The sequence below is a fragment of the Lissotriton vulgaris genome, chromosome 10 (genome assembly GCF_964263255.1).
Source record: "Lissotriton vulgaris chromosome 10, aLisVul1.2, whole genome shotgun sequence".
In the NCBI taxonomy this organism is placed as follows: domain Eukaryota; kingdom Metazoa; phylum Chordata; class Amphibia; order Caudata; family Salamandridae; genus Lissotriton; species Lissotriton vulgaris.
Window position 1 is genome coordinate 124,389,155 of NC_141698.1, and position 27,505 is coordinate 124,416,659.

At 44.5% G+C, this 27,505-nt stretch overlaps 1 protein-coding gene across 1 annotated transcript in view; it reads right to left on the reverse strand.

Annotated features, from left to right (window-relative positions):
- Positions 1 to 27,505, reverse strand: part of LOC147684818 (cytochrome P450 3A5-like) — a 127,925-nt gene that overhangs the window by 91,634 nt on the left and 8,786 nt on the right. Inside the window, exons 2-3 of the mRNA XM_086940693.1 lie at positions 9,282 to 9,375; positions 5,894 to 5,946 (exon numbers count right to left, since the gene is read on the reverse strand). Of these exons, the coding sequence (XP_086796819.1) occupies positions 5,894 to 5,946; positions 9,282 to 9,375 (147 nt within the window). The remainder of the gene's footprint in view (positions 1 to 5,893; positions 5,947 to 9,281; positions 9,376 to 27,505) is intronic.

Sequence of the window (27,505 nt, forward strand, 5' to 3'; positions counted from 1 at the left end):
CAGTCTTCCCGCCATGCTAATGGGACCGGGTTGCATTTGTGGGCGGATGTACGCCGCCGGTCCAGTGGTTACCACCACCTTCCCAGCGGACCCTTCGTCCGCCATCCTAATAGACCCCTAAGATAGCAGACCAGACTCAAGGCCCACAGCCCTAACTTCGAAGCCAAGAATGCATTTATTCAGGTGTGTCTACCATTGAAAAGATAGGAGAGGTGGAAGTGGGGATTTACACCCATTGGTTTGGGAACAGAATTTTGCAGTATGTGAGTTGTACTATTGTAGTCCCACGAAATGTACTACACAGTGGAGTTTTTGAATAGGCCCTCTGTGTTTCAAGTTTCTCCCACAGACAGCTTTTAGCTGCCTTATGTTGAAGACCTATTGCAGACAATACCATTAAGGGGCCGATTCCGATTTCAGCCGGAAGGGCTCCGAACCATGTTCGAAGTCCTTCCAACCGAATCAGTCAGTGCCGGCCGGATTCCTTTCTGATTGAGCCATTCCGATGGGCTCAGTCGGAAAGGAATCCGAATCGGATTTCCGGATTGCGGACGAGCCTGTCCGCAGTCCGGAAATCCCTCAGTACTCCCCTGGTTGCCTCTTTCCGACCGAGGAAGTACGATGGCAGGTTTTCACTGCCTTTTCGTGTCGTCTGTCCTGCACAAAAAGGCAGTCGGAAGCTGTCTCTGGGGGCCCCCAGCAAGGCCCCCATGGGTGTGATGCCGCCGGATGGCGCCCTGTGGGCACCTGTGGTGCACCTCCATTGATCCCTGCACCCGGTGGCAGGCACCTTGGGGTGCCGGCCACAGGGTACAGGGCTGAACTGCACCCCTGCTTTCAGCAATGCAGGCATGCAATCTGGTCGGAAAGCATGCCTGTATTGTAAAGTATACCAATGCGACGAACCCTGTTTGGTTGCATCGTACTAGTAGGGCTGTAACCGATGACAGCAGGTCGGTCGGTTACAGCTCCTGGCCGAGGTCGAACGGACTCCGGTCCATCCGACATCAGAATAGGCCCCTAATTAGAGAGGGCTTTTAGACAGGATGTAGCTTATTGTTTGTTGGCTGTTTGTAAATGTAATGTCTGGAGCATTTGATTCAGTTCCTAGACGTCTGGGAAGTAAATGGCAAGCATTTTTGTTTAAATTATAAGGTTTCGACAGACAGGTGCTATGTTCTTTCAATACCCATTAATAGTCCTTTGGGTTGTTATATGGGGTTATTGGGATACATTTTCGACATTGCTAAGATAGCATGAGTTTGCTTGCCCTATGCCGCTGCCTTTGCGCATGCTTCTGCTAAGAGTTTGTTTTCACAACACTTCGCCTCTGCCCTGTACATGATAACAGATTGATTTTCACGTTCTCAGCTTTGCCTTCAATTCTGTCTGAACAGAATGTGCAAGGTCGATCAGCAATGTCTCTTATTATTCTGTTCTGGTCAGTCCCTATTACCTAGACATAACATGTTACCAACAGATGCAATATGAAAGAATTGTGCTTTTATATAGCGTTGTTGCATGTATTTAAAACACACTCGAAGAAAGCTGTTCTAAGAAGGTGAGCTCAGCTGTTCCTATGATGTAAACCTTTGCGTTTAGTCTTTCAGGTAGGGGATCTGCTAACAACGCCTAGAGATCTTCTGTTATATAAAATAACTACTTACTGGGGAGGGTTATTAGGCTTGGTTGTTTTGCCTTTTTCACAGTCTTTATAAAATGACAACTCCTTTTATATTCTGTGGTATTGTAACAATGCTGATGATGCTAGCTCTATGCATTTTTCTGCTGGTCATGGTTTGCATACTGTTTTATGAATCACTATAGTCAAAATAAACATTTTGACCTTATTTTGTGACTAGGATTATTCTTATTGTGGAAAAGTACTAGAGAGCAAAAGATTGTCTTGTTCCCGTGACTCTGAGGTGAGTCGGGAGTGCTTGTGTTCTGGGTTGTCAAAGCATTCGTAGCTTCTTGATATTTGTAGGAGACCGAATGAGACACTATTGCTAGTTGGTTGGGATTTTGGGTACTAATGTGGTAGGAGGTACACCCCTATTTACTGAGGTCCTGTTTTCTTGTGCATAGTGCTGTGTATGAGCAGAATCCCCGCAACATGGTACCGCCAACGTCTGGTCTGGTTCTTATCTGCGAGGCGCTTGAGTAGTGCTCGTGCTGATCCACAATCCCCTTACTTCTGTTTCCCGAGACAGCTGTGATGGAGTAACCTCCTATATTGATATTTTTATAGGTTTATTCAAGCTTAACGTTTTAAAAGGTATTTCTTTTCTTATAACCCGAGTTTGCGCTGCCGCTCTCTAAGTTGTTCTACTGTTTTCTCTATAATTGCTGTTGTTGATATTCCGGCTTATAGCAGAGACGCACTGAGGGGGCACTTGACTCGTTATGCAGTCCCTGATGCTGGGGCCGCGCTTATTTTCGTAGTGGAAGCCGACCCGTCTCACCAGTTTAAAATGTTTTATTCTTAGGTCACCTTGCCGGCGGTGAATGGAACTGATGATATGTTTCACACATATACTCCCACTGCCGTTCCTCAGCAGTATCAGCCTTATAGAGCTCATGAGATTCTGCTTACAGCTTGGCAGCCCCGTATTTGGTTAATGGCGCCCTTCCTCATCCAATGACAGCAAATCCGTTTAGGTCCTTTATCTATAGATAGGGTCACATGGCCCATTTTGGCTGGGTTTACCCCACACCCACGTGCATTTACATCTGCACCTCTAGCGGAGCTCCGTGTATTTCACACATCGTTAATACACATATATAAAGCTGTAATACAGTACGTAACCCGCACCATCCAGGTGGGACCACCTGGTGCTGCTGTACAACCTACGGGTCCTGGTGGCGAAACCATCAGTCCCCTTATGGTTAATTCTGTCATGGGCAAGCACCCACAGAATAAGGATGAATTTCCTTATTAGCTTGACGAGAAATTTGGACAGACCAAAGCTGTCTTTCCGAATACTAATCCTGTGGAGAAACACATGATCCTAACTATTAGTTTGTCTAAAGACTTAATTCCCGAATTGGCTGATTGTAACATCTGGGGAAGGGTGTTTGCAATGGTATATTCTATGCGTTTCGGCACTCCCTCCATGACCGTACTCCCCTTTGTGATTAAGCGCGTTCAAGATGAACACGGAGCCGAAGCAGCTGTCAAGCTGGGGATGAGACTGGGGGGTGTTCGATGTGGTTGCTGATATGATCCTTGCGAATGTCAAGGGCAATGCAGTTAGTTTTCAAGTGGCGAACTGCTTAGAAATGGTTGCAGGGGCTGGCAAACCACGAGAATTACCTAAGATTATTGCGAAGGCTTATAAAACCATGGGCCGCAATAGTCTGGCTAATAAGCCTATGACTCAAACACAAACGCAGTCTTTAAATCAACAGAAAACCCAACCTGATAATGATGGGCGCCCTTTCTTTCCTAAAAAGAATTGGCAAAGAAATACGAAACAGGTTTTCTAACAGCAGAAGCAGGGTTCGCGTGTAGGGTCACCGACCCCTGATGCTTCTGAACGTACTTATGACTTGCGTGACCGCGCTAAAATGATGTCTCCTGATAGATTTCAGGTTTTTGATCAGCGTTCTCCTCGTTCTTTACAGGAAACATCAGGCTCAAAAGCCGGTGGAGTTGATCCCCAGGATCCGGGTCGAAGTCAACCTGTGTCACAACTTCGTGAACAGCCTCGACAGTTTGAAGGGAACTGTACGGCGTAATTGGCGGAGCTGCGTGCTCTTGTTCTAGCTCTAGAGTTTGCTGATCCTCTTGTGACTACTCTTATAGTGTGCAATTCTTACTACTGTGTCCAGTCGTTCAATGACAACTTATTCTTTTGGTCTCAAAATGATTACTGCGATTCTAGAGGCAGCGCAATTAAGCATAAAACGCTTTGGGTTCGATTGGCAGATCTTAAACAACGTCTGCCTCTCGCACATGTTATTCACACTCTTGGCGACCAGAGTGTGGGACACACGCTCTAGGTAATTCTTTGGCTGATGAAGCAGCCAAGTCTGCAGTAGCCACGTGTTCCGTAGCAGCAGTTACAAGATCTATGGCTAAAATAGATAATGAGATTCTTGCAGCGGTCACTGCAACTAGGGAGGGAGGTAATTATCCTTCGGGTTTACCTTCTAAGTATTCTTATCATGTAACTCTCGAACTGGTTCCTTATGCTACCATTCCTTCGGTTGGTGATCGGCTGAGTCCCAACTCTGACCGCAGACAAGCTTTGATCAAGGCCGCACATGAAGGCATTGCTTCTGCACATGCTGGTGTGTGGGCAATAGTCTCTATACTTCAGCAACGTTACTGGTGGTGTGGTTTATATAAACAGACTCGTAACTATGTTCTTTGCTGTGATGTTTGCCAACAAATCAAGCCTTCTACGGTCCCACGTCTGCCACAAACTCAGTTATGTATTTGTAATAGACCTTTTGGCTGTGTCAATCTTGATCACTTCAGTCCTCTTTCTTCTAATACTACATACAAGTATATTGGTTGCGATTGATTTGTGCACTCGATTCCTGTGGGTCTGGCCACAACGTAGTACTGACACTCAAAATGTCATCAGGGTTTTGCGTGTCTTTGTCGGGATGTTTGCCTGTTTCCATTCTGACCAAGGTCCAGCGTTTGCCTCTAAGGCTTACATGGATGCGATGAAGTTGTTGGGGGTACAGGTGCAGTTTTTGTCTCCATACAGGCCTGAGGGCAATTCAGTTGTGGAGCGAATGAACCGGGACTTAAAGCAATCCTTGACGGCTAGAGTCTTAAGTACTGGCAGGGACTGGCTGTCCCACTTGTATGGGGTACAACATACACTAAATAAAATCCCAAGAAGATCTCTGGGTAGGCGGACCCCTTACAAAATGCTCTTTGGCTTTCACATGTTTGTACATGACCTTGATGGCGAGGACATTGTGGCTGCTGCCTCGAAGTTTGACGTAGATAATCATTCTGCTATGTTACAAGATCTACAAAAGTTACGTGATACTCTGGCAACTGAGCATTTACCATCTTTCACTGCTGATGCACTACTGATTCCTGTTACCGGTTGGCTTCCAAAAATTGAGGATCTGGTGTGAGAGAAGATTGAAAACAAGAAATAGTTTGGTCTCTATTACCATGCTCCTGTTTCAATACTTGGACTGCTTAACCATTCGTGCTCAACATTTGCTTATTGGTGCTCTTCCACAAAGGTAGCAGAGGAGCAATAAACCCTTACTGGATTCAAATTAGGACCCTAGAACTGTTTAACACTAATATGGCCAAAGGATTTACTAAGATATTACATTATAAGCCATAGCAGAAATCTTCTGTGAACATTTTCTCCTCTTGTTATCACATTTAGACAACTTGTTTGCCTTCGAATAGCTTAACGGAAATCATGAGATCTTCACCATTTAGTATGAGTTCTTTACTTATTGTCCTTAGTAATTATCTTAGTGTATTGTTTATTTCTTTTGGGACCCTGAATTGCTCTCTTTTCTTAAAGTTTGTCAGTAACTGGTCTGAAAGGCATGATGATCATTTGACGCTTCTTTCATTTTTCAACCTTTCCGCTGGCTCACTCTTAGTTCTAGGCACCTTTAACCTTACTCTTTCCAAAACCCACTAAGTCCAATTTCTGGCTGATCACGCTCATATCATCTTTGCAAATCCCAGATCAATTTGTTTCATCCATTTAATTCCTTAATGTTATTTTCTGCTCTTCCTCTTTGACTTATCCTCCATGCCTTAGTATTACTTCGTGCTTCACTTCTGTGTATTTATCTATCTGATCCAATTTCACTTGTTTACCCAACCACTCCTTTAATGCTTTTTTTAATCCCTAGTATGTGTGCATGTGTGTACTGTAAACGGAAATCTTACCCCCATATTTTGCCATACTTCTTAAAACAGTTCATATCGAATTGCAAAATACCCTGCAAAGGAAGGAAAACAGGTTAAGTTAAAAACAAATAAAGACTAATGCTATAAAATTAAGTGTACTTAATCAAAGAAGCTTTTTTTTATCAATTATCTGCTCTTATTGTGCAGGATACCTCCGCCATGATGGAAGCGGTAAGAGTATGGGTGCCTCGACTATCACACAAATTATACTCATTCACATCAGAGGCCCCTAAAGACCTTGTATATCAGCGCCAATGATGGACATAACATTCAGCACACTAAATGGCCTAGGCTTGGAGTTTTATGCTTATAAATAATTGTTACCAGGTTCTTTGCTACAATTGTTTCAGTTGAAGAAATTCAAAAATACAATACTCAAAAAGCAGTACATTTTCAAGATAAAGCCCAGGACTAGGAACATGGTGCCATATGGCGACTAGATACATGTTCAGAGCCATGTATCTAGAAATTCATATCAAAGAAAAGGTGAAGGTCAAGCCAGACAAGATGAAGAGGTGTTATGAAGACAGAGGGTGTAAAAAATGTGTGTGTGTATGTGACTGCTGAAGAGAATAAAAGTTACAAAGAACAAAGGCAGTTTTTGGGTATGATGGGCCTGTACATGTAGTGGACGCCACTAAAGGGTCTGTGAAACTGAGTGATGGTAGGTGGCGTTCTAAGAGGAATATGGTTGTACTAAAGAAGGAGCAGGTCAAGTCTTTTGCGTTGTATGAAGACAGCAGTTGGAATGACACAAAGGAAATTGGTGACTTGCCAGTGGTCGAAATCCTGTGGTGGGATCAGGACAAAGTGGAGGGTATGGAGAAAATATAGTTGTTGAAGATGCCATGGAAATGCAAGTGTTGAAGGCTAGGTGAGTGAAGATGAATCTGCCTCTATACAATAGCATCTTGAAGTGGAGGATGGAAGAGTTTCAGGTGGAAGATATATACTCATTGCGGGAAGCCATAGAGATGACCAGTTTGAGAGATTATGAGTTATACCAATATAAAAGAAATAGGATAGAAGAGATGCTATATCCTGTGTGGCATATCAATGTTCACATTGTATTTATGTATACATTTTTTTCAGCAGTTATTTTTTGGGCATGCTTTGCTTCAAAATGTAATGTAATTCGTTTATTGTATTGCTTTACATTTACTGTGCATGCTTTCTTTGGACCATCAGTGACGTTCTAAGTTCTATAGGTGACTACTGGTGATTGGATTCTGGATCATAGTTGCTGTCAAGACAAGGCTCCTGCATGTATAGAATAAATCCTACTTTCATCTTTTTAAAATAGCTACCCTTCCATTAACAGAGACTTACCAGTTCAGGTATTTAGGTCCCTACACCTTGCTTATGAAATCATTTAATGTAAGAAGCCACTAGCCCTCACGAAACAGCTATTATACACCCAATCATGCTAGAATCATACTGGATTTATTTCCCTTTCACAATGATGACAATAGGTATACTTCACTTGGAGCATCTTTGTATTCAAGCAGTGCATTGCACGCTTCGGGTTCTGGACCGTCCTAAAGCAATCCCAGAACAATGTGTAGGTAAAAGGAGGATTACTATTGAGATGTTCAAAGCTCTACTTTGATGGGGGTAACATCACACCTAGTGAATGCCACAACTTAGGGGCAGATTTATGTTAACTGGCGCATCCCCAGGGATGCGCCAGTTAACATGCACCACAGTGCGCCACAGCTCCGCCAGCCATGGTGCGCGGCATTTATAATGCGGCGCACCATGGTGCAAAAACGGCACAGATGCGTGACGCATCTGTGCCGTAAAGGTGGCGCATTGCTGGAGTTGCGTCACAAGCGCGACGCAGCTCCAGCAAGACTCGGGGGTGCCCCATTTTAACAATGCTGCGTCAAGACCTACGCCTGCTTCAAGCAGGCGCAGGCTTTTGACGCAGCATTGGCTTAAAAGTGACTGAGTGAAATCTCATAGATTTCACTCAGCCACTTTTGCAAGGCGCACCTGCCCCGGAACGCCCACCCTGCGCCGGAACGCCCACAAGCGGCGCAGGGCTTTACAACGTGACGCATCTGCCTAGATGCATCACGTTGTAAATCGTTCGTAGGGATGCACCACGTTTACGCCGCCTTGCGTGACGCAACAGCGGCGTAAACGTGGCGCAAGGGCCTCATAAATCTGCCCCTTAGAGTTTTAGTATTTACCAGGTAAAATATTACTTCACAAAAACACCACAGGGTTCGTAAAAGGTTGTGTGCTGTGCCTTGCTCAAAAGTTCTAGCAGATCGTTTCATAGACTTTATAGATATAGACATCATGTGCACATGTTTAATGGACACGAGGCACCTCTACAATATGAAAACCCAGGGCCTGACTCACAAAGGTAACTTTTGAGTAATGTACACTTTGAAGAAAGTTTACTAATTTTAGTATTCACAATCTCCAAGTGTAAATTTACTACAAAGGTTTAAGTTACATGTCTTCAACCCGGTAGTATAGCAATTAGCTTATTCTAGTGTGGGTAGGGGACTTCCCTCCCTTAACCCCTTCTTGAATTTCACAAAACCACTCTCATTCCTCCTTAATCCTATTCTCTTCTGGAGTATGTCTAATACTTTTAAATGCTACTTCTCTTTGTTTCACCCACATTTACTACTTAAACTAAACTTTAGTTGTGGCAGAGAACTCTGCACACATAAGTAAAGGTAATTGTGGAGGCATACACTCTGAAAGTAGCTTGTGAATAGCACTTTCTAAACATTCTGTAGTACTACAAATGTACTACAGAGTAAAGTTTGTGAAGCAGGCACAGAGAGCATATACAACATTTGAATAGTGGTTCTTCCAATAGGGGTGTGTATGAAAACTTAGCAACATGTGATTTAATGAGGCCACCAACCTAACTAAAGTACATAGGTAATCACAAACATTTCACTACAAATGTCTCACATTTTCTTCACCTCCAATATTTACCCAGATGAAGTAGTCAATAAAACACAGGGAAAATTATTGGTCTCTTCTTAAGAAAGAGACATGCGTATAGTAAAAATGTTTAGACTAAAACAATGCAAAGTAGCATAAAATGTAAACAAAATTACAAATTTCTCCTATCCCTTTGCATGCATAATGAATGAAGTCATTACAAAACAAAGAGTACAGTGTTTAGAAAGTAGGAGTAAGTGAGCAATGCAATTAGAATACAATACAAATACTCACAAACATGGAGATCAGTGTAATTTACAAATTTTTTAGAAAGAGGATGTTAGGCTGTATGTGAATATCCAAAGAGGAATATACAATGCATTTTAAAAACATCACAGAAAAGCAGGAACATATTGTATGGGAGAAAGCAGAGGAAATAATTTTCTTAACTCACATTCCTTAATTGATGAAAGTTTCCAATGAATGGCAGGGGCTTAGGCCCAGGAATGCCCAGCTTCTTAAATACTCCATGTGTCCAAGTTCCATATCTGAAGAGTGAAATAGAGTATTTAGGGGTTACAAATGAAAGACCACTGCTCGCCTCAAATAAAGCATAAATGTGAGGCAACTCACACAGAAGAAGGTATTAAAATCCGAAAGGATCAGAGTTTCTATTTAAAGGCTTTTTTTATGTTTTGTCAATAACGTTGGTGATGTTTAATTAACCTGCACAAAGTTTTCCCAAAAAGTTAATCCACCTCGGCTCCTTCAAGGAAAGTTTTGCACTAATCCGTCAAGCGGGGACCAAGAAAAGTGTTCAGTTTCCAAAACATTGATTTACCATATTAATTTCCTAAGGACATTTTGTTCTTGGATGGAGAAAAAATGGCTGAATGGAAACCAAGGACCTGATTCACAAAGGTAAACTTGGACCAAAAATCTAAGTTTATGATTTTCGGTATTCACAAATGTAAGTTACAAGTAGTATCTTTACGTCCACAGAATCTCATGCCCGAGTGCGGAGATTCCACTCCGCACCTGGAGCGGGGATCACCCTCCAAGTGCGGAGTGAGATCTCCAGTATCAGGCACTTGTTCACTGAGTCCTGAAAAAAACATGAAAACGTCCAAAAGGACGGGAAAAGGGTGGGCACACCTCGACTGTCAGGGTCATGTGGGGGGTGCCAAAGGGACCGCCCACTGCCATCCTTAAGGTAAAACTTGAAACAAAATGTTTGTTGTCAGTGCTGCGGTACCAAGCAAGGCCTGCTTCTGTTGTGATATAGTAGCAGTACTGATATCACAGTACTGAAATTTTTTTTTTTTTATTTAGATGAATCCGCAGAAGCGAGATTACTAAAATTAAAACAGTATAAAGTCAAAGACTTTTATTAATTATTTGTGCAACTTTATGTAGCACTGACATGGCCTGAAGGCATCAGAGCACTTTACAACAAGCAGAATATAAGAGTTACAGTGGGTTACATTACTGGTAATTAAACTCAAATGATTACTTCAGAGGATGTGTGCAGGATAGCCACAAGAAACAGCTACCGCAATTGATCAGAAGAAATGAACAGTTACGGCATCAATTCAGATTCTGGGGTCAACTAACGAAGGCAGGCCAGAACTCTGCGGAGAGAGTACATACGTTTGGTCGAGGGTCAATAAACCAAGATGTCTGTCAAAAAGGAGGAGCTTGAGGTCCTTTTTGAAGGTTACAAGGCAGGTGGGAGGGGCAAAGAATCCCAGAGAAGTCATATATTATTCTCAACTGAAGGTTGGGGGTTCCAATAGCAGGGCTTGGGCATTTCTGGAACCCTTATTTGCACTGGAGATTTTCAGTTTCTCTCTTGATTAGGAGCGTGAGAAGGAGTGTTGCGCTCTGTGGGTAATACAAGCAATTTTGAATAGGGCCCGTGCTTCAAGTGAGTCAGTGGAGGGTTAGCAGGGCCAGGAAAATGTGGTTAGATCTCTTGAGACCTAAAATGAAGCATGCTGGAGCATGCAGAGTTCCTCTCAGTTGGCCTAGGTGAACTTTGGGAATGCCTGAGAGAAGGGCAATTCTATTGTCTAGACTAGCGAGAACGACTGACTGCACCACTGTTTTAAGGTATTGTTCCAAAATCAATTGTCTGATGGCCCAAAGCTGCCTAGGTTTGAGTTGTGCGCTGTTGGCCATGGCTGAGATGTGGCTGTGAAGAATGGAATGATTATTAAGGGGGATGCTGAGTGATCTGGCACTCTGGATAATGGTGGGTCAACCATCCAGGGCAGGGAGGTTAGCCATCTATTCATGTACTTGCATTTTTGCTTTCGAAGGTGAGATGAAAACAAATTCTGTTTTACATGGGTGGAGTTTTAAATAGTGGTTGAACATCCAGTTTTGACTCTTTAACAAAGTTTTTGAAAGCAGGGAAAAGTCTTCCCCGGAAGAGATTTTCGCATATATTTGGGTATTGTCGATGTGGAAGAGAATCCCAGAGTTTCTGAGAATCATACATTAAGGTTCTATGTAGACATTGTTAAAGAGGGTTGGTGAAAGGATCAAACCTTGGAAGACCCCTTGGTAAAAGCTGACTTGTCTCGAGAGTGATTTGCCCATTTTCACAAGTTGGGAATGATTGAATAGGTATGAGGAGAACCAGTTGAGGATAGGGCCTCCACATCTCATGCGAAGCTCAAGAGTATGAAGGAGGTCCAGATGTTTCACAGAGTTGAATGCAGAGGAAACATCCAGGAGAACCAGGTAGCAGCAGTTTCCGGAGTTGAGGATTCAGAGGGAGCCATCGACAATTTGGAGGATTGCAGTTACTGTACTGTGAAGCTTGTGGAAACAGGACTGATGAGAATCTAGGAGATTGTGTGCTCGATTGTGTGAGGCTAGTTGGGACACTACGTAACTTTCAATGACTTTGCCTAAAAAATGGGAGTGTGGAGATTAGGTGGTAGCTGTTCAGTTTCTGTGGATGGAGAGGTTGCTTTTTCAAGAGGGGTAATTTGACTTTAGAAGTCGTTCTGGGAAGAGGCCCTGTTTAAGAGAAGAGTTCTCCAAAGTGGTCAATGGGGAGAAGGTGCCTGACAACAGATTTGCTGCTAGAACCTGGGATGGCACCCTGATGGTGGTTTGAGGGTTTTGCTTTGGAGATTATTCATTTAAGACCTGTTCAGAATTTGGAGAGAAGTATGATCATGAATGTAGTGCCTTGCATGGTAGAGTCTCAACCATTTCAAGGGAGTCATTGCCGGTCAGCGGGATATGGATGTCTCTAACTTTTTTATAAAATCCACAAAGTTGTTGCGACGAGCCACTGATGACTTAGGAGCCGAAGTGGTGGAGGGGTTAATAGTCTGTGCAATGACCTTGAACAGGAGCTTTGGTCAATTCTTTGCTGAATTCATGAGGGTTCTGATATGGGAGTACTTGGCCCTGAGATTTCGGCCTTTGTAATGTTTTCTTGCTTTGAGTAACCTAGTCAAACTTAGGTGAGATGGCCCTTTTTTCCATTCTTTCTCACATTTTCTGATCAGCTTTTTTTCTTCATAAAGCTTTTTAGAGAACCAGGTCTGGATAACTTGCATTTCAGGGGTGCACATTTGTTGATAAGGTATTCCTTGCAGGAGTTGTACTTGTTGGTGGCCTCATTAATGTCCATTTGAGGTGTAATCGAAATTAGGGTGGGAAGGACTATGACAGCCCTGGCTTCTGTTTCAGGGTTGATGTGTCCCAGAACCATATTTTCTCCTTCTTTAGGTTGCCCGCATGTTTTGGTATGCAAGCCGGTTAAGGAGAATGGAATATGTGTGTGATCGGACCACTTGACTGAGATGGGGTCATATGTCTTTAGGTTGGGGGAGTTGAATATTATCAGATCCATAATGGCACCTTTGAGATGTGTGGGTTTATGGCAGTGTTGTTAGAGATCATTGGCATTGAGAAAGGAGGTGAAAGTGTTCACACAGCTTTTGATCACACGTCTCCAGTAGATGTTGAAGTTCCAAGGAAGATATTCGTTATCTGAACTGATGAAATGCTAAGTGAAGAAATCCATGTATTCCTCGATGAAGGTGTTGTTTAGACCCGTTGGGTGGTAAATCACATTCAATCAGAGGTTGGAGGTAGTGGAAGTGGACAGTTCCACAGACATGCATTCGAAAGACAGAAATTCAGTCGCTGGGAGAGTTCGGCATCTCAAGGAGTTTCTGTGAATGACTGCGAGACCTCTACGTGTCTATCTTCCCGGTAGCGACACAAAATTGAGTCATTGTGAAAAAGAAGGAGGTCTGAAGATTGGTTAGATGAGACATTAAACCACTAAGAAGAGGGCCCCTGACAACGAATGATAGGCAGGTGGAGCAGGGGAGAACAACCAGATTAATACTTAAGAGATCAACCTGCCCATATAGAATATATTGTGCCCTTATAGTCAATAAATATAGTATAGTCTATAAATCCGAGAGCCCTCTATATCAACATCATTGGGCTATATAGGAACCTTGATTCATTAGCAATAGTCCTGCGCACACATATACAATAATGAATCCGATAGATAAGTATGTTGAGAGAAATAGGAAAATCCAACGGTGGAATCTTTGTTCTTTATCTTGTCTTTTTAATCGTGCATCAGGTGTAATTTACAAACAGACAGAGAACACGTGTTTTGTTGTAGGAAAGAGTGTTCTACAACTCTTCAGGGCTCTATGGCTGAATCCAAAATTGGAAAGCCCACATCTGGTGAGAATTCCAACCCGGCAGGGTAACTAAATCCTTGAATAGAAGTGTTCAAAGAGAAGAATACAAGCCTTAATAGGCCGGTAAATGAAGTGACGCCAGAAACAATCGAGTCTAAATAGTTTTAAAAGGCAGATTCTCAACTTGGAATCACAATAGAAGTATGGCAAGGACCGGTACAATCCCGGTGAAGCACGAGTGCGTGCTCTCTCAATCGCAATCCCAAGGTGGGGATCGCTTGTCTGGCATTTGAAACAATCGTAGTGCTTTGATTTTTTTGGAACCTCACGGATTTGTATTGCTGCTAGAATGTTTTTGATTGTTAGTCATGCCTGAGTGTTCATGTACCTCTGGAGCCCTGAATGAGTGCTGGTTATGAGGGTGTTTGTGCGGGACATGTTTAATATTTATATGTTCGATATGTATTACATGTCAGTCTTGTTCTCTGTCGTTGCCAATTTTGATAAACCAAATGAATGACAATAATTAAAATAAATATATACAAATTCTGTAAAAATTGCTTCTTTGGATTTATTGTGATAAATGTCCCTATGTTAGCCCAGTTTTGTTAACTATTTGGTGACCCTATACCTGCACAATATATCCGGCATATAGGCAGGTTGATCTCTTTAGTATTAATCTAGATGAGACAATAAGCCACATTTCTGTGAGGATCATGATGTCAAGACTCTGAGACTGGATCGAGTCAGATATGTCTAGACGGGTGTTGGACTGCGGTCCGACAAATATGTAGCATGCAACTAAGGGAGAACCTGTTGTATTTTTGACTTGGCTGTTCTGGGTGGGTAGTAGGGATTTGTTTTAAGTTAAGAGAGGATGAGCATGCCTTGTGGTGGAGTGCGTGAACTTGAGTGGGATCAGGGATGATAGTGGAAATCGGGCAGCCCCTGCGAGAAGTTAGAAGGCAGGGGTAGAGCAACTTGAAGTTGCTTAACTCTTAGGGAGATAGAGTGGGTCTGAGTTATGTAGGGTTGATTAGGACTGTATAGGCGGCTGTCTCTGGTTATGCTGAAAGGATGTGGAGGGAGGGTCTGCAAGGGTGTTGAGTGTAGCAGTGACAAGATGACTGAGAGACACTTTGATTGAGTAGAGTCAATGTGAGGTTTCCATTCTTCGATAGAGGTGTGAGAACGAGGAAACAAACTTGTTGAGCAGAGGACAGTTATGTTCAATAATTGTGGCAGGATTGAGTGGGCTGTCAGAGATGGGCTTAAATGGGTTTCGGTGCAGGTAGGGGAAGGCGCTGGTTGTTGGTATCTAGTGTTGGGAGATGTTAGGGCAGCGGGCATAGATGGTAGGGAGGGGGTGGAGATATATGAGCCGACTAATGAGATGAAAAGAAGGTGGAGTCTGCAACCAAATTGGGAGATAATGGTTTGAGGGAGGTTGGGGGAACGGTAGGGGGATAGTCTGTGGGGGGGATGTTCAAGGTTTGGTATTGGCAGTGAGCTGTGGGTTGTGGGACGCCTTTCGGATTGTAGAAGAGTCCGGGTGAAAGGTGTTGTCTGGGTAGATTGCCAGGGGAGGAGAATGGGTGAGAGGTGTTATGGGCGGAAGGAGAGAGGGAGCTATCAGGATCGCCAGAGGGCCTGAGGGTAAGATACATTAAGTTGATTGAGGCCAGAAATGTGTCTTTAACGTGGAACATGATTTTCCCATTGTGAATGGATATAGAAAGGTTTACCGAGAGGTCGAAGGGGGAAAAGCATTTGAGTTTACGTCCAAAGGTAATGCTACAAAGAGCTAAGAATGGGAGAAAATTGCATAATGACCTGATCCATAAGTCAGTGTTGTGAGTTAAGAAGAGGAGGTCAGTTTTGAGGGAGACTTTGCATTGGCAATGATATTGGTCTGCGAAGAGGGTTTCTGGGAAGTCCCTCAAGGTTCTGTGTTTCATGGTTTTCACTGGATGAATGGAAAGATTTGAGGGCGGGTTTCTTGACAGCATTAGAGCCAGATCTGGAAAGGGGCGATTGGTGGAAGCTGGTGGAAAGGGGTCTCATCCTAATGGTGGAAGCTGATGCCGCTTGTGAAGTTGTAGGTATGACCTAAGAAACTATTGCTAGGGTAAGGATAGTTGTCCTGTGGTCGTCTACAACCTTGCGAAGTGCTCTGTGTTCTCAGGGTTCGAAGGAGACCTTACTCATTGGTGAATGACAGCTCGCCATAATATGTCAAGACAGAGTTGACATGGAAAAGAATCCGGGACTTCAGCACTCCCACCTTCAAAATTATATTGCTTTTTGCTGAAGGATGAAGAGGATTTTGAAGGATGAGTCCAGAAGGCAGTGGTAGCCCTAGGGATGCAGCCATGATTCTCTTCTCCTCGTGTGTTGTTGTACACTCTGTAAACTACCCATTGATATTCCTCAACTTCACCATCAGCAGGTACATGTGCGTGATCCAGCACTTTTCTACTCTATAGAGGGTCCGGGGTGACATGTATGCCATGGAGTGAGATGTTGAAAGTGCTTCTGTAAAATGGGTGGTGCAGGCGTAGGGAGGGAGCAGCACAAAAGAGATGGTGGACGAAAAGAATAAGTGTCATGGTGGGAGAGGCAATTGCGAGGGTGACTTTGTGATAAAGAAGGGTGGACAGTGGCACTACGTATAGAAAACTGGGGAGGCTGGAAAAAACAGTAGTGAGAGAAGAACAGTAGTTCCTGGCAGACATGATAGTGAAGCGAGATGGTAGGGTAGTAAGAGAACGTTAATGAGACTGGGAAGAGAGGGGTAGGAGATGGAGAGGCAGGGGAGCAAGATAGGAGAGTGATAAGCTTTACATTGAATGATAGGACTGTTAGAGGCTTTCTAGCCATGCACTTTTGGCCATGGAGAGTCAGTTTATTGATGGGTAAGCAGGGAGGGGCAGAACAGTGAGGAGCAGGGGAGTGAGTGGAGGGACAGTGAAAACCAGCCTGGTATTGAGGGGCACCGGAGTGAAGGTCATGGACTGTGGTGCTGGGGGTCAGAGGCAAAGGAGCGTAAGAGAAGGAGGCGTAAGAGAAGGAGTTGAGGGGCACAGCAGCAAGAGGCAGAAGAGCAGGAAAATGAGGGTCAGAGCAGCAAATTTCAGGGCAATAACAGTTTTTTGGGTAAGGCCCAAAAAGTCAGGGACAGGAGAGGCAGGTCATTAGTAAGCTAGAGAGTGAGTTGAAGAAAAGTGCGAGGTGAGGCATTAAGGGCATGGTGGCAAGAGTCAAAGCAGTGAAGATTAGGTCTGTGATCTGTATGGTAATAATGGCAGGACCATGTTGGACAGAGCATTGACATGCATGGGGTGGTGCGTAGGAAAGCAAGGCAGAGAGCATTAGGGGCATGATAATGAGAGGCAGAAAAGTGAGATGCAGGAAACTGAGGAATAGAGGATTCAGACTGAGGGGAGTTCTAGGCAGCACATTGATGGGCATGCGATGATGGGGGTACGTGGGTCTTCCGAGCTACCTAATGGATAAGTTGCAGGTTGTTCAGAATGCTGCTGTGTGGCTACTGCTGGACTTACCCAAACACACTAGTATGAGGCAACATCTACACAACTTGCATTGGCTGCCGATAAAAGCTAGGGTCATGTTCAAGGCTTTAGTTACGGCCCATGCAGCGCTCTACGAGTATGGCCCAGCGTATCTGAGGAAACGTTTCTCGTGTTATGTTCGGGGCAGACTCTTACGGTCATCAAACATGTTCCTGTCCTCCATACCCAGAATTTGTTTGAAAAGAAAGGGGGTCAGCTCTCTTTCTTATCTGGCTGCTAAAGCTTGGAACTCTCTTTCCCCGGAGCTCCGGAGCCTTCAAAACCCTATTCAGTTTAGGAAAAAACTGAAAACTTTCCTATTCAATTAAACTGGTTTCTTTCTGCCTCTATCTCTGTACTCTGTTCATGTTCTCTCGGGGCTTGCGCCGGGACACTCTTAAGAGAAGTTGCGCACGTTATAAATTACCACTAACATAACATCACATAGGGTCGATACACCCTAGCGCCAAGATGCAAGGGTGCCAGAATTCTGGTCAGAATATGGTTTGCTGTCAAAATGCATGTGTGGATGCATGGAAATGCCCATGCTCAACCCATTTAACGCCTCCGAGACACCAGCTAATGCAAGGCAGTGCTATGCACTACATTACTTTTAGGATAAAACCAAAAGCAAAGCCATGCACATCTTAATTTGTGTGGCTTGGTATATCCCAACATGGATTGAGCATTGAGGCTACCCCAAAAAGGTGCCAAAATCCTGACACAAAACCTTAGCAAATTTGGGCCAAGACTTTGACTAATACAAAGAGATAGCAATGAAGAAAAGGGAGGAACTGCAAACAAAGGAGAAAGAGATGAAAAAACACCTGCAACAGTGAGACAAACAGACAGGAAGTGTAGGGTGTGGAAAAAAGAGGCGTGAAGTAGATTCAAGACTAGGCAGCCTTGCTATTCAGCAATTCTGGTACATGGCAGTGCTGGAGGTGGGCTCTTAAGAAAAACTTAGGGCCCATGCACTTTGGTTGCAAGTTAAGTCCTGAAGCTAAGGTTGCCCTGATAGTCTCCCAGAAATCCTTGTGATGGTGATGCATTGTTATTTCACACAACCCTGTATAAGCTACATTTTCCAACCTCTGGTTTCCGTCTGGTGCTTTGCCCTGAAATACTCCAGGGCCGATTGACAGAACTAGCTTAAGACAAAATCCTAAACGTACTACTTTTTTAAAAAAAACAGATTTTATTAGATGGATTGCACATATATTGCAGCGCCGCGTACTCCGGAGTCCACGACGAGTCATACACATGTTATCAGTGAAGTAGCAATCTTTACATCATTTTTAGCCGTCAATAGTATCAACTTTTAAACATGTTGGTTCCCCCCCCCGGTCACACCTCTCCGTCTCCTCAGTTCTACAAAATATATCTAAGTCCAGAGTAAACCCACACCTTTCATTAAGGCTCTTCAAACAGTTTCTAGATTAGTCTCTTGGCCCACCGGAGGTTCTAGCCACAGGCCCCGATAATCGGCCCATCTCTTCCATATCTTATAATGCTGACGCGGGCAGCTGCGTGCCTCGAAGATTGGCTGCTCCAGCCCCATATAAAAATCTAGTCCCTTCCACACCGGAACAGAAGGAGCCCTGGGGTCCTTCAATGCCCTGGCTATATCTCTCTTGGCAGTGGTCAGGCCCAGTAGCAATAAGTGTCTCTTATACCTGTTCCCCCCAACCTCCTCCATCACGTGCAAGAGACCTAAGTGTGGCGTGCGCGGGAGGCTCCACCCCAAGACCTCAGCCAAGCAATCCCATACTCCATTCCAGAACCTAGCCAGTGAACCACAGTTCCATAGCGTGTGCATCAGCGACCCCACTTCCCTCTCGCATCTAAGACAATTTGGGGATGCAATGAGGCCCGCCCACCACAGCCTTTCCCTGGTATAATAAATCCTGTGCAAGTATTTAAATTGGACAAGTCGCAGCCACATCGCTATGGCTGCCCATCTAGGGGCCTCCAATGCCTCCCGCCAATCCTCTTCCTCAAGCTCTCCTACATCCCTCTCCCATGCCTCCCGGAGCTTCTGCAGTGTTGTGGAGCAATGTGTTACTAGTGTTTGGTAAATGCGGGATATTTTCTTGTCTCCTAGGTCCCCCATAAATACCTTGGCCTCTAACGGACTAAATTCTGGGAGTAATTCCAGCCCTCTAAGCTCGGTGTGATTGCATGGCGAAATTGCAAGTACCTGAAAAATTGGGACCGGGGCATGTCATATTCTGCTTGTAGGTCTTGGAAGGATTTAAGTGTTGTTCCCGACATTACATCCCCCAGGGTCGAAATTCCTATCGCGTCCCAGCCCCTAAAGCCCTGAAGCTATTCCAAGGCTGGGAAGCGTCCATTATTCCACAGTGGGGTCTCCTCGGTCAGCCTACCCCACCATCCCATACGATGCAATGCTCGCCTCCACACCTGGAATACCATTTGGGTAGCCGGGGGCAACCTCTTTCGCAGCTGTGCTAAGTACAATATCACATGAAGGGAATTAGAGCCCATCAGATGTTGTTCTAGGGCATATGTGGGGTCACTCCTATCCCCATACCACCACTCATTCAGGACTAGGAGATGAGAGGCCTAATAGTAGGAGAGAATATCAGAGGTCGCCAAACCACCACAGTAAGTTGAAAGGAAACATGTCCGCAGTGCCACCCTCACTGCTCCTCCAGCCCAGAGAAACTGCCCCAGCGCTGAATCCACCTGGCGGAACCACTATGGTGCTATCGGATAGGGATGATTTTGTAGTTGGTAAAGTAATCAAGGGAGGGACACCATTTTAAATATGGCCGATCTGCCATATATAGTGAGGGGCATCCGGGACCAAGTCTTCATTTCGGTCCGAATCCTATCCCAGACCGGCACTAGGTTACGTTCCCATGAGATCGCTGGGACTTCCGAGAGGAACACTCCTAGGTATTTGAGACCCCCACCAGCCACCTGTAGCGCGGATGCCCAGTCTCCCACCACGGTTTGCGCCCGAGTACCCATATGGTGGATTTTCTAGGCTTGAGATATAGACCTGATGTTTCACCGAATATTTGCATTATCTCAAGTATACGTGGCCCTGATCTGTTAAGGTTAGTAAGAAAGAACAGGACATCATCCGCGTACAGAGCAATCCTATCCGACAGGCCCATCCCCCATTCAAAAACGTACTACTTTTGGTATTCACAAAAGACATTTAGTAGTAGTAAAGTTAGGATTTGGCTTACGTTTAACTTAAGACAGACTTTAAACAGACTTAAGACAGACTTAAGACAAACTTAAGACAAAATCCTAACTTAGTTCTGTCTTAAGTCTGTCTTAAGTCTGTCTTAGGTCTGTCTTAAGTGCGTCTTAAGTTTGTCTTATGTCAAACTTAAGACAAAATCCTAACTTTACTACTACTAAATGCCTTCTGTGAATACCAAAAGTAGTAAGTTTAAGATTTTGTCTTAAGTTAGTTCTTTGAATCGGGCCCATTTTCATTATGACACCAATGCATTTTTATATTGGAAACTCTTTCAATGACATGATCATGAAATGCCGTACGCCCATAACCTATCTCAAACAAATCAAGTTAATTTCAAGAAAAGTACCTGAATCAGAAGTTAAAACAAACTCACACTGAGAACCAACAAAATAAATAACAAACATGAATAAATAATAATAATAAAAATTGATAAAAAACATCATATAAAAAGAAAAGGCACAACAATAAAGCAAAATTAGTTCACCTCACTGATTTTTACCACCCTGAAAATCATTCTCAGTTCAAGTTAATGCGTTATTCAATGCTTTTATATTGGTGATTGAAAAGTAAAATTGGAGTCAAAGGGGTTAAATGCATGGAGTTAAATATAATCTCACTGTATCTTGTTATGTTATGTTAATTTGACTTATAATACGCATGAATCGCACCTGGAGGGGTATCTCGGGGCAGCACAGATCTCAGGCAATAAGAGAGCACTTAGACCAGAAATAGTACATTTCCACATGTGTAAGGGAAGCTGATTCCAGTACAGGGGGGGCAAGATAAAAGAAGGATCTCCCTCCTGAGCGAGATTTTCGGATCCAAAGGACTGTGAGGAGAGCTTTATCACTAGGTCTTACGAGTCTGCCTGGTTGTTGGTAGGGTATAAGTTTTGAGGAATCATAGCTTGGGCCTTTGCTGCTCAGGAATTTGTGGGTTAAACAGCAGGTTTTAAACATAAATCTTTTGCGAACAGGAAGTCAATGAACTGAACGCAAAAGGGGAGAAGAGGCAGTCCTGGATGGAAGAGACTTGCCTCTAAGCATGTTGAAACGGCCCCTCTGAATTCCACTAACTTTTTTAGGCCTTTGTATTCTATATTGAAGCTTAGAACACTCTAAAATAGTTGAAAAAGAGCACCTCTGACTATAAAGACACGCATTGGCAAAGCCAGTAGGTCACAGATCTATAAACATGAGGTATTGGATTTGTAAAAAAAAAATCTGTTCTAAGTATCAAGGCTCTTAGCATGTTTGGATTTCAATGATGAAACATTCCAAGATGGGTGCAAATGTGTACAGATACATTGTTATGCATGCACAGGTGATCATCATAATGCATGGCAGTAATTTTTAGTTCGAGCCTGGGCAGCGCATGCACTGCACTGCCAGCCATCCTGTATTAGAGTATGTCAATTTCAATTCAGAAAACTTTATTCAGTTTAAAAACAAAAACCATAAAAGTTATACAACTCCATTAAAAATATAAAAACATACTGTTCATATGATAAGTGGTAATGGACACACCAGTAAAATACAGAAAAAAATATATACATCAGAGTCAATATTAAAAGCGGGGGAAATAACGGGCTACCAGGAGTTGGATGTACTAATTCATGGCTGGTGGATAAACGGCTGCCTACTAGTATTGGGGTGTTATTCATTTTCCATACAACTTCTAGATCTCAGCGAGGATTTCAAAAAGCCTATAACAAATGGAATACATTCAGGTTTCAACATTTGTAGATAAAAGAGAGCTGGGTGTACCTGTATAAAATTCAACCTTTTTAACAGAGAGGTTAAAAGAAACCTAGGAGGCACTTCATAAAAACTACAGAAAAACATAAAGTGCAGCAAATCCTGTGGAGACACACTGTCGCAGCCACAGGATGCTAGCACTTGGCATCTGCAACTCCCTTTAGGGACAGCACGTAAAAAGTGGAAATAATCCAAGCGAAACCTGCTTAAAAGAACCCGCCCGTGGGACGACAAAGGTCACAATAGATAAGGTTCAACAGATGGCATAGTTTTTAGCATCACAAATTTACGGATTCTCGGTTTGCACAGTTCTACCCATCTCTATCAAGCCTTTTAAGGGAGGAAAAAGTCTTCCTTACAAATGCTTACTCCGCAGCTGTGATAAAATCAGGCTTTAAAAAGAGATCTGGACGCCCCAACTCTTCGAAGCATCCCTTTAAATACTTTACCATGGGATGCGTAACATGTGTTCAAGTCTCAGAGCTTCTCGCAAAATCTGATAGTTAAGAACTAGGGGCCAGATGTAGGTCGCCAATTACGGCCCGTAACGGCGGATTTCGGCCGTTACCGACCGGTATTTGGGTTTGGCATGTAGGGGGCATTTTATTTACAGAATCGGTATATTTACCGATTCGGTAAATATACAGAATCGGTAAAATACCGAATCGGTAAATTTACCGATTCTGTAAATCAAGATGTAGGTGGCACTGTAATCAGTGCCACAGGCCCTTACCGAATCGTTATTTACCATGAAATACTATTCCATGGTAAATAATGAATTCCAGTGTACATGCACATCTGTGCATGTACACCTGTGCCATGTGGCACACAGACATGCCCTAAGGGCATGTCTGTGTGTCACTTGGCACACAAGCCAGAAACAGGGGTGCAACAGGGTGTCAAAGTGACACCCTGTCACCCTTGCAAATTCTGTAATTTTACCGATTCTGTAAGGCCCATAGGAATCAATGGCAAATACCAATTCTGTAATTACAGAATCAGTAATTACCGAATCTTACAGATTCGGTATTTTTACCGAATATTTTACCTACAAAGCAATTACCGAATAGTGAATACCGAATCGGTAAAATTCGGTATTTACCATTCGGTAATTTGCTATTACCTACATCTAGGCCTAGATCTTTGTTTAGCCATGTTTTAAGCCAAAACAACAGAGGGCGCAAGGCCAGAATATCAGAAATAAATGGTAGCCCCATTTCTTCGTGTACCACCAAATTTGAGCATCCTCTAGGCACCCCAAGGAGTTGTTTAAAAAAGTTATTCTCCACCACCTGAAGAACATCAGTTACAACATATCCCCATAATTCGCTCCCGAAACTGGCAATAGCAACACTTTTAGCTTGGTATAATTTCAACAAGGCCGCAATAGGGCGCTTACCAATTTTTGCAGCTAAATTGAAAATAGCTGCATTTGCCCGTATAACTTCCCCCTTTTTCCTCTGAATAAGAGCCCCCCCAATTGAAGTGGTCATCTAATAGAACACCCAGACATAAAAAAGTTGGGGTCAAAGGCACTTTCTCTTCAGCCACTCTAAAAGGGTACTGCTTCTTAGGGCGGATCCCGACCTGCATGATGTAGGATTTGGAATTATTATTATTATTATTTTTATTTATTTATTTATTTATTAAGAAAAAAGAACTTATACACAAGGCAATGAATAATACAGTCGGACATGTGTTCAAGGAGGAGGGAAACAGCAGTACAATGTAATACAAAAATCTTTGATGCGAGGGGGGGGGCAGTGAGGAAACAAAATTAGTAATCATAAAAGCTACACAAGACATGGAATGCCAGATCAGGGGGAAATGGGAAACTCTGGAGTCTCCACGATTGGACGGGTGCATATGGTTCCACGATAGGAGTTCCACCAGCTCCAAATTTTATTCCATTTCCTGGGTCTACCCTGCGACACATACACTTTCGTTTCTCTAAACATACACCAGTCCATATTCTCCTTCCATGCCAAAACCGTGGGCGGCCGCTAGGAGCCCCACAGCTGCGCAATGTCTCTTTTTGCAATCATATTCCCAAGGGTCGCCCATTGCGTCTGTGCCACATCACAGTCATTCGGTTCCCAGACATTCAACAGGCAACGCCTAGCCTCAGGCAATAATGCCACCCCCGTGAAACTTTCCATCACAGCATGTACACGATTCCAAAACACCACTACCTCCGGACACTCCCAAATTATGTGGAGGAAGGTCCCAACTAGTCCACAACCACGCTTACATAACCCATCCACGGAATAACCCATACAAATCAAGCGGGGGCCAGTACCATATATCCGATGTAGGATTTTAAGTTGAACGAGTCGGAGACGGGCCGGAATCGCGACCTCCTTAGGCGAGGATAGCGCCGACTGCCAGTCCTCGTCATCCAACTCTAAACCGTCATTGTTCCAAACCTCCCTGAGTCGCACCAACAGATCAGTCCGATTATTAATCAATTTCTTATATATCAAAGAAATAGTGCTGTCGGGCACGTAGCCGTCGAGCACCCGATCTTCAAGTGGGGAGGAGTCGGGGATGTCCGTACCCTCTGGAAAAACCGAACTCAATGCGTGGTTAATCTGTGCATAACGGAAGAATTCCCTGTCACTCAGCTCATACTCTACCTTCAATACCTCGAAGGTCTTAATTTTGCCCTTGACCCAAAGATCACTCACCCTACTAATACCAATCATATCCCACCTTTCAAAACCCTTCATCTTCCACAGGCAACCCAGTTTCTCAGACGCATAAAGCGGAGTCGCACAGGTCAGTCGGTTCCTCCATCCCATTGCCGCATTCGCATCATGCCACACTCGTACCGCAATCTTGGTGGGTCCCGATAGATCCCTTCCTGCTGACTTGGAATAAAGCGCTCTGTTGTAGTCCCCGCCCGGCAACAAATACTTATCCATCTCGAATGCAGGGTTAGAGGCTGGTCCATACGTACCATGATTAATCGCTCCCAGCTGAGAGGCCCAATAATACCGACTAATATCCGGAAGTGCTATACCTCCGTCATACCAGGGAAGCGTGAGCTTGGCGAGGGCAATACGCAAGCGTCCATCCCAGATCAATCGTCTCTGCAGACTCTCCACCTCCCGAAAGTAACTCGCCGGAATAACATCAAAAGTATTCTGGAGCGCGTATAAAAATCGCGGTAAAGACATAATTTTGAAAAGAGCTGCGCGCCGAGCGGTGAAAGCGGTAGCCTGCGTCAGCCCACCACATCAGATTTTAACCTCTGAAGAGAAGGGAGCAGATTACAATTATAACGAGCCACGGGATCTAAAGTTATAAAAATCCCCAAGTACTTAAATCCCGTCTGCGACACCTGGATGGGACATCTGCGCGGCAAAGGGGGGGTATCACCCGAAAGTACATACACACAGGACTTGGTCCAATTGATCACAAGGCCGGAGTTCCTTCCAAACGAGGTGAGCACATCAAACAAAACATTCAACAACTTCGGAGGGGACGTAAAATACAACAAAAATTTTGTCTGCATAGAGCGATATGCAATCTTCGAACTCCGGGGTCCACTGAATACCCTTCATCGAGGGCTCCTATCGCAGCCAGGCCGCCAGGGGCTCCAGGGCAAGGGCGAAAAAAAGTGGGGACAAGGGACAGCCCTGCCGCGTGCCCCTCCAGAGAACAAAGGGCTTAGACACTCTACCATTCACTACCACCTGCGCCAATGGCTTCTCATACAAAAGTTTCAGCCAGCCATTGAACCCAGGACAAAAACCAAATTTCGCAAGGGCGGCCCAGAGGTATGGCCACTCCAACGTATCAAAGGCCATTGTAGCGTCTGAAGAAGCCAAAATGGCCGACTCATGCAGAGACGCCGCCCTTGCGAGAACACCGTGCAAGCGCGTCAGGTTGAGTGCTGTATTGCGGTGTGGGATGAAACCGGACTGATCCGGGTGAATCAAGTCACTAATTACTTTTATTAAGCGGTTTGCCAGCATATTAGCAAGAATCTTTGGTTCGGCGTTTAAGAGCGAAATGGGCCTGTAGGACGCACAGCGATCCCGAGGTTCCCCTCCTTATGAATCACCATGATGGTAGCAAGACGCTGATCACGAGGAAGGGTGCCGATGTCTTGCGACTCTAGAAACATATCACGGAGATACGGCGCCATTTTGCCAGGACGCAACTTGTAGAGCTCGATGGGAAGACCATTAGGGCCCATAGCCTTGCCCGAACGCACAGAGCATATAGCGATGGCCATCTCATCAGCTGAGAGCGCAGCATCCATTAGGTCCCTATCTGAATCCGATAGGCAAGGCAATGCAATGTCACGCAGCAACAGATGGGAATCTTCCTCCGGTCTATTGGAGACTGGGGAATACACAGTTAGGAAATGTTCTGCGAAACACTCTACGATCTCAGTCACACACACTCCATCAAATTTTTCAATCACAGGAACCACACGACTCGCCCTCTCCTTTTTATCCAGCCAAGCAATCAGTTTCCCTGCCTTATCTCCCACATCATACAGTCTGCCCTGCTGCTCTCTACTCATGACTTTAGCAGCATCCGTCACCAGGGCTCTATAATCCAGTTGTTTAAGGCTGAGGGCATGAAGGTTGCTACGCGTCATACCCAGTTCCAAATCCCTTTCTAGCTCAGTTATTTCAGTCTCTAAACGGACCACCTCCTCATTTTTACTTTTCTTGGCACCAGTGATCAGCGATAATGCCTGTCCACGGATGACCGTCTTAAATGCCTCCCACAGTGATACAGCAGAGGACACGGACCCCTCATTCTCAGCAAAGTATTGGTCCAGGGACTTAATCAACTCAGCACGGGTTTTGGGGTTGCGAAGATACCAGGGATTGATCGGGGCAACGCGTCCCTCGGTACCAATACTGGTGTCCATCTGGAGCCACAGTGGGGAATGATCTGATATACCCCGGGCCAGATGCCTAATCTCCGCGACAGAGGGGGCCTGCGCTGCCGGCATCAAAACATAATCAAGTCTAGAGAGACTACCATGGGCCCCGGAGTGGAAGGTGTATTGTACCTGTCCCGGATGCATCAGCCTCCAACAGTCTACCAAACCCAGTGTCTCCAAAAACCCAGTCAACCAAGACTGTGACCTAGTGAGATCCCTGGGGGGGTAGCGATCTATACTACCGGAGACAACCGAGTTGAAATCTCCGTCCATCACCAAGATACCATCCGGAAGCCCCAGTACCACACGCCCAAGATCAGCAAAAGTCGAGGTCTGTAGACCAGGCGGGACGTATACAGAAAGCAGCGAGACAGTCCTCCCCTCCCACCTCCCAGTGAGAGCAGCGTGGCGCCCCCTGTCATCAAGGATCATATCATCTATTTCCAAAGGGAGAGAGTTCTTGATTAGGATCCCTACGCCCCTAGAACCAGTGGTGAACCCAGAGTGT